The sequence below is a fragment of the Oncorhynchus masou genome, chromosome 12, assembly GCF_036934945.1.
Source record: "Oncorhynchus masou masou isolate Uvic2021 chromosome 12, UVic_Omas_1.1, whole genome shotgun sequence".
Taxonomy (NCBI): domain Eukaryota; kingdom Metazoa; phylum Chordata; class Actinopteri; order Salmoniformes; family Salmonidae; genus Oncorhynchus; species Oncorhynchus masou.
Window position 1 is genome coordinate 32,480,909 of NC_088223.1, and position 14,051 is coordinate 32,494,959.

Genomic DNA, 14,051 nt, shown 5'->3' on the forward strand with positions numbered 1-14,051 from the left:
TATGATTTTCCCATTCCCAGGATAAATAAGAAAATGCTTTGACAGGAATCTACAAACATATTTTCCACAAGTCAACAATGACACTGTCGGAGAGTGGACTCTTCAGTAAAAGATGGCAGCTGTGGGATGAACGTTAATGTCCAGGTGGAACGATAAGAGGGGAAGGTGCACATTCTATAAGGAAAGGCACTCCTGGTGGGGTGACATAAGTCCACATAATCACAGGCACATAGAAAGTTAAACATGACAGGCAGGTGGACTCATTTTGTAATCAACATGTTTATTGGTTTGAAATAAAATGGACTGGCGGCTAGCTACAATGGTAGAACTAAACAAGAAGCGTGGCGGATTGACAATCAGTGAAAAAGATCCAAAGAAAGTAACTGGAATTTTACTCCCCTTACATTTTTTGGGGGGATTTTAAGTCCACTGTGAATTGTTGAGGATCTGGCTATGACCCACCAAAAATAGAATCCTTTTGACAGCATCAGGTTTTGAAAGTTGAAATGTAAAAGGGAAAAATAATGAAAGGTCCAGAATCATGGAGCAGGTCAGTCAGCGTACAAAGTTGACTATGAATGAGTGACGGTCGAGCAGTTGAAAGGGAAGCCTGGTGTAAAGGTCTGGGCCATATTCAGTACAGACTTAGAGCAGTTCTAAGGCCTGTCCCTGAAACGCCCCTGTGTGTCGTGGTTAAGTTAATTAATGACTTATGGAATTCTAAAAAGACCTGATGATTGAATGCATATATGGATTTCACCAAACAAGGGCCACAAAATTGCAACAACGAATTAATGACATATCCAAAAATCATCCAATCATAAAACTGAAGACACGCACCCCCCCACAAATCACAAAGCATACATAAGGGAGGGACCAATAAATGTGACAAAAAAGGGCTCCCCGAAAAAAGAAAAAAAAAGAAGTTCACATATTGCATTTCAAATATCAACACAAGGGTTATATTCTTACGACAACACAAAACAATAAAACATTTGGTTTAGCAGCCAAAATCATAGGACAAGTCTCACTCTGTTTCAGTTCAAAAGGTTTGAAGGGCAAGTCACTCACACCAAAATATTAAGCTACACACAGTTACACATACTCTAAGTATGCCCCACAGTGAATAGTATAAGGGAAAAAGCAGAGCAACTTCAAATCAGAATTGTGACAATCATGTACCCAAAGACAGAGCTATTCTGCACAGTGTTGAAGTGTCACAGGTGCCCCAATATCAAAATAACCTGAACACCATCTTGTTGGCCACAAGGCTGATGTCCTTTTCACAACATTGTCACCATTAAAGCACCATAAGAGATGGATGACATGAGATTGTAAAATGTCTGGACCAATGAACAGTGCAGTTTCTATAAAGAAATGTAAAATATTTTTTCAAGAACTCATTAAAATCTGAACCTTCCACTGCTTTTTTCCACTTTTCATTATTCCCTTTCTAATTCAGGTTTAACCTGGGATATCAGGTAGGTGAAATTAATTAGGTGCAATTAATAGAACTGAAAACCAGCAGTACTCCAGACCTCCAGGGTAGGAATGAATGCCCCTTCCATAGAACATAGTCCCCTTCCTAGTCATCTTCCAGACCTGAAAGTATTGCGCTTCATCAAACATGTCACTGGTTAATACCAACATTGTCACAGAAACATTCAGGAATGTTTTTCTTGCTTTTAACAATGCACATCTCATTTTGGGGTAGTTTTTGAAATATAGATTTCCCTTCACTATTTACACGTTGGAATTGATCTATATGGACAGTGATAAATTGTAATGGTTCTGATAGAAGACATATGATAATGCATATGCATAAGCATGGTAGCAATTGAAAGGGAACAGTTTGGAGATTATGGAATCCTTTCTAGACCAACGCTGAGGACAACAGTTCGCCTGACATCCAAACATTACACTGCTGATTTTATGTGCATTTTACATTTAGTGTACATTTCTTCGCATTTGTTGATCCCAAAATCTGAAAATACAACCAGTAAGGGAGAGATGGGGGCAATTTCTGAACTTGAGCACCGCACACGACAAGTAAGGCTGTCAGTCAAAACCCATACAGCGCTGTGACACGCAGAGCCAGAGCTCTGACGTCATTTATAGCATGTTACTGTAGAGCCACTGCGTTCCAATTTAAACTTATCAGTGCCCAAATCTGCCATTTTCAACCCATATATGGGTTTGAGTGTAAAGGGTTAAGACAGGGGTTTGCAAAGTGGTTTTCGTTTCCTTGTGCTTCTGTAAATAAATGTGACATTCAATCAAAATAGGGAATTCGGTGTCATTGAAGGTGCATTATTTGGTCACCTACCATGTACAGGTAACATGCAAAATGTTATATAGCGTTAAAACGATAGTTGTCGCTAGAAAAACTTACTAATGATCTAGGCAAAGTTAAATATCTTAAAAGTGCAACACACCATGAGTAAGAAAATACATCGCCTGTTTCAAAGTCAGGCAGAGGAACGGGAAAGAAAAGCAAGTACAATTACTATTATGTATACACCTTAAAGCCAAGAACACATCTTTTTATAAAGCACAACGACATAGCAAAAAGCTATCAAGTCTAACACCAACAACCCTCATAACTAAAAACCTATTCAAAAACAGGATTTTTATGTTAAATGGAAATTAATTATGAATGTAATGTTTACTAGATTTCCCCAAATTTGTTTTGTTTTTGTATTAATTTGCTTATGTTTAGATTCTAGTTAAAGAAACCGTATGTGTACTCTCTAAACTGTAATGCATTTGACACCTAGCAGCCAGACATCATAATTGGACAAAAAAAATAAAAGAATTATACATCCGAAACACATTTCCTCTTGAGCCTTGAATTTCTCATCACTATTGGTTTGACTTGACAATTTCAATCCTGGGATATACAATATCCCCAACTGGCAAGTAAGGTTTTTTTGCCTTTCAATATATATCTATCGATATATAGCAAGTACAATTTCTATATAGGTCTTAACACTTTCCAGTTACTTAAACAGCAGAACACTAGCATTCAAAGATTAGCTAATTACTGTGTGTTGACGCCCCAAATTCCACAGAAAAGAACCAAGGGTTCTTGGTCATCCTCGGAGGCTTGATGTTAAGCACTGTCCATCACAGGCTGAGAAGAAAGCATGGAGAAAATGTTACATCGCATCAGTAATTTCATTTTTTTTATTTATAATGTTGGATATGAACCAGGTGCGAGTTCCTCGAAAGCCTCGTTGCCAGTGCAGTAGTATATACAGTATCTATTGATGAACAATTCCGCGTAGAACAGCAAAGTGCTTCATTTGTTCAATTTCGTTAGTTCAAACACAGAAGATTGTCAACAGAAATAACAGGCCACATTAGCTAGAAGGCTTTTGGGAAACTCACCCTGGACCAGGCCCTGATGTAAGACCAAATTAATAGATCTCCTCTGAACAGGAGATCGATGTAAAACATAGTGAAAAAGGTAGTTTCATATCTAACTCAACGGTCAAAAGACAGCTTCCCTCACCTTCTCTGATGTTAGTTGGCCCTCTGTCGGTGGTTTTGATTCAACCGGCGCAGAAGACAGCTCAGTGGGCTTATGCCCTGCCTTGTCATTAAGCTTCAGCTCAGTGTCAGACTTCTTACTATCCACCTTCGAGTCACCTTTGCCCTCTGTGTCCTTAGGTCGTTTAGGAGAGCTCTTCAGGGAGAGAGAAAGACGCATCACCCTTATTTAAGTGACATGTTTCCCCAGGTGGCAAGAAAAAGCATGTAAACCCTTTGGAAATATCTGGATTTCTGCATAAAATGGTCATAAAATTTGATCGGATCTTCATCTAGGTCACAACAATAGACAAACAGTCTGCTTAAACTAACAGCACACAAACAATGATATATATGTTTTCAAGTCTTTGTTGAACCCCCCATGTAAACATTCACAGTGCAAGGTGGAAAATTAAGTGAAACCTTGGATTTAATAACTAGTTGATCCTTCTTTGGCAGCAATAACCTCAACCAAACCTTTTCTGTAGTGGAATTTTGGACCATACCTCTTTTACAAAACTGTTTCAGTTCAGCAATATTCTTGGGATATCTGGTGTGAACTGCTCTCGAGGTCATGCCACAGCATCTCAGTCAGGACTCTGACTGGGCCACTCCAGAAGGTGTATTTTCTTCTGTTGAAGCCATTCTGTTGTTGATTGACTTCTGTGTTTTGGGTCGTTGTCCTGTTGCATCACCCAACTTCTGTTGAACTTCAATTGGCGGACAGATAGCCTTACATTCTCCTGCAAAATATCTTGATAAATTGAGAATAAATTTTTCCGTTGAAGATAGCAAGCTGTCCAGGCCCTGAGGCAGCAAAGCAGCTCCAAACCATGATGCTCCCTCCACCATACTTTACAGTTGGAAGGAGGTTTTGATGTTGGTGTGCAGTGCCTTTTTTCTCCCCACAGTGTTGTGTGCTCCCTCCAAACAATTCTGTAGTTTCATCTGTCGACAGAATATTTTGCCAGTGGCGCTGTGGAACATCCTGGTGCACTTTTGCAAACTTCAGACGTGCAGCAATGTTTTGGACAGAAGTGGCTTCTTCCGTGGTGTCCTCCCATGAACACCATTCTTGTTTAGTGTTTTATGCTTCTGCGCTGTGCTCTTGCAGTAATCTTTGCAGGGCGGACACTCCTAGGTAGAGTAGCAACAGTGCTGAACTTTCTCCATTTATAGACAATTTGTCTTACCATGGTCTGATGAACATCAACATTTTTAGATATACTTTTGTAACCCTTTCCAGCTTTATGCAAGTCAACAATTTCTCATCTTAGGTCTTCTGAGATCTCTTTTGTTCGAGGCATAGTTCACATCAGGCAATGCTTCTTGTGAATAGCAAAATCACATTTTTGTTTAGTGTTTTTTAAATGGCAAGGCAGCTCTAACCAACATCTCCAATCTCACCTCAATGATTGGACTCCAGGTTAACTGACTCCAATTACCATTTGGAGAAGTCATTAGCCAAGAGGTTCACATTCATTTTGTAGGTTGGGAAAAGTATGTTTAAATTATGTATTCAATGTAGACAAGAAGAATACAATAATTTGTGTGTTATTAGTTTAAGCACACTATGTTTGTCTATTGTTGTGAAGATCAGATCAAACTTCATGACCAATTTATGCAGAAATCCAGGTAATTCCAAAGGGTTCACATACTTTGTCTTGCCACTCACTGTAAATGATTAATTATTTGTTTAAAAAAAAAAACTTTAAAATGCCATGCAATGATAGTTTCATTATGACAAGCAAAGTGACCCACACCTGCCACTCGTCTATTGAATAGTCAGTAGTACTTTGTTAGAACACCTTGAAATACATTTCACGAGGGATTAGTTAATAGCTTATTCATCATTACTCTCACATTTGTAAATTTTAGCAAGCTAGTTATTCACACATGTATAAACAACTTTAAAAAGTAATAATGATCCATATCATTTATAAGATATATTTTAATAGTAGGTTCATAAACCATTTACTAATAATTTATACTTTATAAATGCTTTGAGTGAACAGTGTAATTTATCACAAAAATAACTTCATTGGTAGACATTCCAGCCTTATCCGATTCTACTTAAGGTCTTAAAATAGCCTAGAACATATCAATGGTAAAAGAATAAGCACACAACACAGGATGTTGAAGGAAATGTAAAGCATATTGTTTGTAAATGAAGAAGTGTTGTAATGCAAATGTTTTGCTAATGTCACCCTTGCAGACCCAAACTAATCATAAATCAGGGAGATGTAACCTACACATAACACCTGGCCGGATCGGCTTGTTTTCCTCTAGTGGATTTTCATTCCTTCATTTACACATGTGGGAGTAAATATTAATTAATTGTGAATAAACTATTTACTTATCGTTATTATAAAGTGCTGCAAAATATTCCTGCAGAATATTCCTGTGGAACATGTAACTCCATTTAAAGCAGAAAATGGTAACGTAACATTGCCTGTGAGGCAGTTCTTCTGCGATACCGGCCATCAATGTTTCCAAACATTTTTTGGGCACTGAGCAAATTTCAGGTCTTATGAGCAGAATCTTGAACACTGTGAGCATTCTGTGCAACTTACAGCACGCTTTTACTGTGAACACTGAGGCTGTGCCCACTTTCAGTTACAGATTTAGATAATGTCCAAGTAGACAACTGAAGCTATTTGGAGCCAATTAGGACATTCACAGTTGCCCATCAACAAAAACAATGGATCAAATGCATTGCATAACATTTTCAGATGAAATTAGCTATTGATTGAGGCCTGTATTCCATGAGACTTTTTAAAAACGTTATGCAGGGCTTAACATTAACCTTAGGTTTTTTATTTGTCTGAAAGCTCAAGTCACTTATCAGAAAAGAGAAAAACTTGTCTGTAAACAGTGAACACCATGGGCAAAATATGTGACTGGAAATTGTGTTGTATTGTGACGAATGAAGGAAGAAACTACTTTACAAAATAAAAGTATCATTATTGGTACCATACAGAGAATTGTAAAAAATATTGTCTTTGAATATTCAAGCCCGTCTCAAAATACACTACTGCCCATTTGAGACAAAAACAAAGGTCTTAACCTGACGTGCTTTTGAAAGATGGCAAGAAATGCGTTGCGGCAGTCTAAGGCACTGTGTCTCAGTGCAAGAGGCGTCACTACAGTCCCTGGTTCAATTCCAGGCTGTATCACATCCGGCTGTGATTGGGAGTACCATAGGGCAGCGCACAATTGGCCTAGCGTCGTCTGGGGTTGGCCGTCATTGTAAATAAGAATTTGTACTGACTTGCCTAGTTAAATAAAGGTTAACAAATGAACAGCGTTTGTATTAGCTATAACCTGCCTAATAACTTGCTAACAATTAAAGAATATGAAAACATTTTCACACACGGCACTGCTCTTTGATCTCAAAAGCGCTTCTATTCCAACAGTGGGTGATTCCTGATGGGCTGGCCCCAAGTGGTAAGTGTATGCAACAACACATCTGCCACGCTGATCCTCAACACGGGGGCCCATCAGTGGTGCATGCTTAGTCCCCTCCTGTACTCTCTATTCACCCACGACTGCTGTGCCAAGCACGACTCCAACACCAACATTAAGTTTGCTGACGACAACAGTGGTAGGCCTGCCTGACCACTAACAATGATGAGTCAGCCTATAAGGAGGAGGTCAGAGACCGGCAGTGTGGTGCCAGGAGAACAACCTCTGCCTCAACGTAATCAAGACACAGGAGCTGATCGTGGACTACAGGAAAAGGAGGGCCGAACACGCCCCCATTCACGTCGACAGGACTGTAGTGGAGAGGGTCAAGAGTTTCAAGTTCCTTGGCGTCCATATCACCAACAAACTATTATGGTCCAAACAAACCAAAACAGTCGTAAAGAGGGCACGCAAACACCTTTTCCCCTTCAGGAGACTGAAAAGATTTGTCATGGGCCCAGAGATCCTCAAACATTTCTACAGCTGCACCCTTGAGAGCATGCTGACCGGTTGCATCACTGCCTGGTATGGCAACTGCTCGGCATCTGACCATAAGACGCTACAGAGGGTAGTGTGTACGGCCCAGTACATCACTGGGGCCAAACTTCCTGCCATCCAGGACCTATACACAAGGAAGTATCAGAGGAAAGCCCAAAAAAATGGTCAAAACTCCAGTCATCCAAGTCATAGACTGTTCTCTCCGCTACCGCACGGCAAGCGGTACCGGAGCACCAAGTCTAGGTCCAAAAGGCAACTTAACAGCTTCTACCCCCAAGCCATAAGACTGCTGAACAATTAATCAAAATGGCCACCTGGACTGTTTACATCGACACCCCTTGCCCCTTTGTTTTTACACAGATGCTACTCATGGTTTATTATCTATGCAGTCACTTTACCCCTACTTACATGTACAAATTACACCGACTAACCTGTACCCTTGCACATGGACTCAGTACCGGTACCAGATGTATATAGCTTATGTTATTTTATTGTGTTACTTTTTATTTTTTAAATGACTTTAGCTTATAAAGGTAAATGTTTTCTTTATTATATTTCTTGAACTGCACTGTTGGTGAAGGACTCGTAAGTAAGCATTTTACGGTAAGGTCTACACCTGTTGTATTCGGCGTATGTGACAAATACAATTTGATTTTGAAACTGCTTGTGCCGTCCAATTTTCAATAGAATGTAATTCTGATGCGCTCTGCCTACGACAAAAATCACTGACAATCTTGCCAAGTTGGGTTTGATGCATTGAAAAAGAATGATGTGTTCATTTGATCATAATTCCCACACTACTGTAGAAGGAAACGTTGATGTGTTTCAGGAAAGAATGTAAACTAACGGGGCAACTAAAGGTCAGTAAAGTTACATTTCATGCAACAGGATCTCTGCGCAGGATGGCATTTCTTCTCCACTGCAGACCTGAAGGAGCAGCGCAGTTTAGAGGGAACATTGTCATAAATTACTACCTACAATAGTGGCTATATAGCCAATTGACTTATTAGTAAACGCTCAGCCGTTTGAATGCCCAATCAATTGAAATTGGCAAAATATAAACAAATACAGTAGCGATATGGGGTATGGTTCTACTTGTTAAGACTGACTAGACATGTGAATGTTTGACACTTACCTCGCTGGAACCCCCAGCTTTCCTCTTGGCCACTCCCTTGTCATTCTTCTCATCGATGACGAGGGTCCCTTCGTCCTCGTCACTGCTTCCTTCTGCATCCCCCTTTTGTGCCCCTCCTTCCTCCACCGCCCCCTCTGCTGGAGTCTCCTTCTTTGCTGGCTGGGGCAGAAAGAACAGAATTAAGGATGGGAAACGTGGTGAACTACTCCCAATGCACACCTGTATTTGCTGAGGTTGAGTATAGGTAAATGTGCATTTGGGAGTACTTTTCATCATTGATGATGAAGTAGTAGGGTTTTTGTGTTCCCAGAATAGCAAAGAAAAACATTGGGTGGTGTGCGTCTTAATATCTGATAAAATCATATACCATCATGTGTCACACAGGAACAAAGGCTCAAGCATGTCAGCAGGCACACAAACAGACACGTCCATTTCCGTCTCTAAGCACACACCTCATAGCCCGCAGGTTCGTGTATCACTGTAGGGTTGTTCTCAATTTCCCAGAGACCCTCGCTGAAGCCTTTCCTCTTGGTGGGCTTGCCAAACTTCTCCTTGCCCTCCTCATAAGGGAACAGGTCCTTGGGACCCAGGAATGCCCTGAGAGGGTGAAGGTTATAAAGTTCAAAGGTTGAAGCATGCAACCACCTACAGAGCTTCAAAATACTGTTCTATGGAACTACCAGGTAAACGACTAATGTGTCATTCCAAATGAACCACCCAGTGCACTCATGGAGATCTGGAGAGAATTTGATAGGTGTAAGGAACGATGTGGTTGTAGCTCCAACTTGTTCTCCGATAGGTATAAGTAATACGGAGAAAATACAGACTAGCCTATTAAAGCCTCTCATATCGCGACTATTGTATAGAAGGTAGGGGCTAGGGATTCATTTGGAATTAGGCAAGACTATGTGATAGGATTCATTGCATCAAATTATTTACTTACGTCTCATGTGTCCCAAAGAAGAACACTTGGTACTTGTTGGAGGGGGACTTGACCACTCCTTCGGGTAACTCGTTAATCTGCGGAAGAAGGAAACAATGAGTGTAATTGTTAGGGAGTGCTTCAAATTAAATAACTAGGGGCAAAAGTGCAAAGATGGTGATTTATGAATTTCAGGAGCTACCGCAAACAATACAAGTTCATATAAAATATTTTGTTTGGCTACTGAAACAAAGAAAAAGGCAGACCAGCGTAAACTAAAAAGGCCAGAGCTGCTTTAAGAATTAGGTCATTAAAAATGTACTTCATACACTCACTTGAGAGGCCAGGTTTCAATGACTGACACACACACACACTTTCATTTTCTCATTCAAATACACACATAGCGTAAATGACTGACATTCAGAGTTCTGTCAAAATGGTGTCTCTCGCCCCAAGGCAAATATTGGGTACTGGACACAGTGGCAAATCAATGAGTCTCTTCACCGACCCCCTTCACCCAATTTGAGCTGAACAACAAAACAGATAGCCCTGTGTGTATATGTATGGCATAGTTTAGGGAATAGTAAAGAATTGTTTTGTGTCCTGTGAATGTATTATGAATGTGAATGGGATCATGCACAAATGTATTGATAACCCACCGCTTGTGTGTGTAGTGAGTGTATACTTTTCTGAGGGCTCATTTGACACATTCTTTGGTGTAGTTGAACACAGACACACAGAAATAGAATTCCAAATTCTAAGAATTAACATTTCAGAAGTAGGCCTAAATTAGTACTACTTTTATCTCTAATTTCATTACAATTACATGCGATGTATCCACAGGCACACTCAAGAAACATTTCTTATGAGCACATGATACAATAGCCCTGTTGTAATCTAAGGAGGAAAAGAGATGACGCCATTGTCAAACATGTAGGGACAAATATGTCCTAAGCAAACCAGATCACACTATTTTTTATTTATTTTCACAAATAGCCAGCGAAACACTCCAACATAATTTACAAACTAAGCAGATCAGAGGCATTAGGGACGACCATGGATGTTCTCTTGATAGTGTGTGAATTGGACCATTTTCCTGTACTGCTAAGCATGCAACGAGTACTTTTGGGTGTCAGGGAAAATGTATGGAGTGAAAAGTACAGTGGCGCAGCGTCTAAGGCAATGCATCTCAGTGCAAGAGTGTGCAAAACTGTCAGCAAGGCAACGAGTGGCTACTTTGAAGAATCTAAAATATATTTTGATTTGTTTAACACTTTGGTCACTACATGATTCCATATGTTATTCTACAATGTAGAAAAAGTCAAAATAAAGAAAAAACGTTGAATAAAAATAAACAAATGGCATTTTTTTATGAAAATACCTTACCTACTTTCCACTAATTTGCAATGGAGTCTGAGCTAAAACACCATTTACATTACAATAGGCTCATGCATTGCTGCCAGACAATCAAATGCCACCGCTGCCACCAAAATCCCTATATATACACACAAAAGTATGTGGATACCACTTCAAATTAGTGTATTCAGCCACACCCGTTCACGACAGGTGTATAAAATTGATTACACAGTCATGCAATCTCCATAGAAGAACATTGGGCTTACTGAAGAGCTCAGTGACTTTCACCGTCATAGGATGCCACTTTTCCAACAAGTCAGTTTGTCAAATTCAACTGTCAACTGTAAGTGGTATTCTTGTTTAGTGGAAGGGTCTAGGAGCAACAATGGCTCAGCCACGAAGTGGTAGGCCACACAAGCTGACAGAATGGGACCGGCGAGTGCAGAAGCGTGTAGCACGTATAACTTGTCTGTCCTCGGTTGCAACACTCACTACGGAGTTCCAAACAGCCTCTGGAAGCATCGTCAGCACAAGAACTGTTCGTCAGGAGCTTCATGAAACTGGGTTTCCAGCGTTTGCTGGATTGGTGTAAAGCTCACCGCCATTGGACTCTGGAAACACTTTTTCTGGAGTGATGAATCACCCTTCACCATCTGGCAGTCCGACAGACAAATCTGGGTTTGGCTGTTGCCAGGAGAACGCTACCTTCCCCAATGCATAATACCAACTGTAAAAATTTGGTGGGCGAGGACTAATGGTCTGGGGCTGTTTTTCATGATTCGACTAGGCCCTTTAGTTCCAGTGAAGGGAAATCTTAATGCTAAAGCATACAATGATATTCTAGACGATTCTGTGCTTCCAACTTCGTGGCAACAGTTTGGCATTCTGTATTTTATTAGGATCCCCATTAGCTTTTACGAAAGCATGAAAACACAGAACATGAATAGACAAGAACAGAACAGTTTGGGGAAGACCCTTTCCTGTTTCAGCATGACAATCACCCTGTGCACAAATAGAGGTCCATGCAGAAATGGTTTGTCGATGATCGGTGTGGAAGAACTTGGCTGGCCTGCAGAGCCCTGACCTAACCCCCATCAAACACCTTTGGGATTCATTTGAACGCTGACTGCGAGCCAGGTTTAATCACCAAACATCAGTGCCCGACCTCACTAATGCTCTTGTGGCTGAATGGAAGCAAGTCCCCACAGCAATGTTCCAACATCTAGTGGAAAGCCTACCCAGAAGAGTGTAGGCTGCTACAGCAGCAAAGGGCGGGACCAACTTCATATTAATGCCCACGATTTAACAATGTTCGAAGGGCATTGGGAATACTTTTGGTAATGTGTATTATCCATTCGGAATTCCCACACTAGCAAACTCCGTTACAATGTTTCAAAGTATCCATTTCGCGACTCGACCAGTAGCAACTTTGTATCACAATCACATTTGAAATACTACTGGTTGGACTTGGAATAGTCTATCTTAGAAGTCGAGGGGTAACTGACATTAAATGTACTCCAGCCTATTTTTTACAAGTTGAATATATGATATGTTTGTTTACTTGAAGCCAGGATCTACCGGACAGCCTATACTAGGCCTCGTATCAATGATTAAATTAAACAGCATCTCTGCGAAATGAATAGTACTCAGGACGGCATTTGCTAGGTCAATGTAAAAGTATGTTTACTGCTACAATTTAGATTTCCCAAAATGAAACACCAAATGTACAACAAAAAACATGTCACTAGCCTATTTTACAGCGCGTAGTCATACGCAAATAAACTTTGCAAAGACCAGGGGTAGGCCTCAATGATCTGATCTAGCAGATAGGCCCATACACATGTGGGATAGAAACAAGAAGACGTAGGCCTACTATTAACGTTTGGTTAAGAAGTAAAAGTCTGAAGTTGCTTACCCTCGCGGGCCAATGTGGATAACCCTTCATTTTCGCAAACACGAGATCTCCAGGCTTATATTCTTTTTGCCTATTCGACCTCGGCATGGCTTCTCAGTGGATGAATAAGATTATTATTTTTTTATATATATATATATATAAAAATGGACAATGTCGGTTTACTGTTGCAAGAACAACGAAATATAGCAACCGAGAGGGTTGCACTTGTTAGGTTAGGAGCTCCAACTTTCGGTTGCTTTAGGTTTTCGCGTCAAAATTCAGCCACGCGTAGAAAATTGGAAAGTGGACGCAATCGAATTGGTAACTTTGCGCGGTCTAGTGCTTTGCAGTGTGTGGTTACAAACTGCACCTATCAATTATAATTTTCGTATGTTTTATAAAAAATCCCGTTATTCCTGCCGTTGAAATCCTCTGTATATAGAGACTTGTTTTTGTTTGAAATTGGAACCGCTTCCCTCTTCCGAGCAGACTTGTTATCTGAAATTGACTAGTATGGGCTAGGCTTGAAACCGAGGTAGCAAAGATATTGGAATTCTGCAAGATTACATAACCTCCAAGGATTTTAAGCAAAATAAACCTACCAAAACACCAACAAAATCCTTATTTTGTATTTGATTTGCTTTACCTCAGATTCAAATTGTCTATAATATTCCACTGATACAATATCATTGATGTATCTGAGTAGCCTATCTAGGGAGATCCAATTCAATTTTCTCCACTATTGTGTCAATCCAAAAGGGGTAATGTATTTGGCTTTATTTTCTTTCACACCGTCCTTTGAAGCATGGTTCCAGAAACCATATGGTGAATGAATGTGTAACCCCACAATTCAGCTTGGTGCAGCTCTGCTGGCTAGTAGTGTGAAAAGGGTTGGGTAGTACACACGTTTCAAACTGACAATTAACTCTGAAATGTCCAACTGAACTTTTATTTTATATGTAACCTTTATTTAACTAGGCAAGTCAGTTAAGAACAAATTCTTATTTACAATGACGGCCTACCTGGGAACTGTTGTTCAGGGGCAGAACAACAGATGTTGACCTTGTCAGCTCAGGGATTTGACCCAGCAACCTTTTGGTTACTGGCCCAACACTCTAACCACTAGGTTACCTGCCACCCCAATTTTATATCCCAGGGTTGCTCCTGGTATTTTCAATTTAAGACAAAGTGTGGGAATATTGAGAACTCCAAAGAACCTGTACAAATCTGTGTAAAAAAATGATTGACAT

General features: G+C 40.2%; 1 protein-coding gene across 1 annotated transcript; it reads right to left on the reverse strand.

Annotated features, from left to right (window-relative positions):
* Positions 1 to 260: 260 nt before the first annotated feature.
* Positions 261 to 13,302, reverse strand: LOC135549867 (hepatoma-derived growth factor-like). Its single transcript, XM_064980226.1, has 6 exons — positions 12,823 to 13,302; positions 9,573 to 9,649; positions 9,082 to 9,226; positions 8,630 to 8,788; positions 3,515 to 3,688; positions 261 to 3,133 (listed from the first exon to the last, which is right to left on the reverse strand). The coding sequence occupies exons 1-6, from the start codon at positions 12,907 to 12,909 to the stop codon at positions 3,113 to 3,115; spliced, it is 663 nt and encodes a 220-aa protein (XP_064836298.1). The 5' UTR covers positions 12,910 to 13,302; the 3' UTR covers positions 261 to 3,112.
* Positions 13,303 to 14,051: the final 749 nt, after the last annotated feature.

Excerpts from the sequence above, each read along its gene's own strand:
- LOC135549867 (XM_064980226.1), bottom strand. The coding sequence starts at position 12,909 with ATGCCGAGGTCGAATAGGCAAAAAGAATATAAGCCTGGAGATCTCGTG. Across the intron at positions 9,227-9,572 it reads TTCTTTGGGACACATGAGAC|GGCATTCCTGGGTCCCAAGG; the intron begins GTAAGTAAATAA and ends TCACCCTCTCAG. Across the intron at positions 8,789-9,081 it reads ACGAACCTGCGGGCTATGAG|CCAGCAAAGAAGGAGACTCC; the intron begins GTGTGTGCTTAG and ends TTTCTGCCCCAG.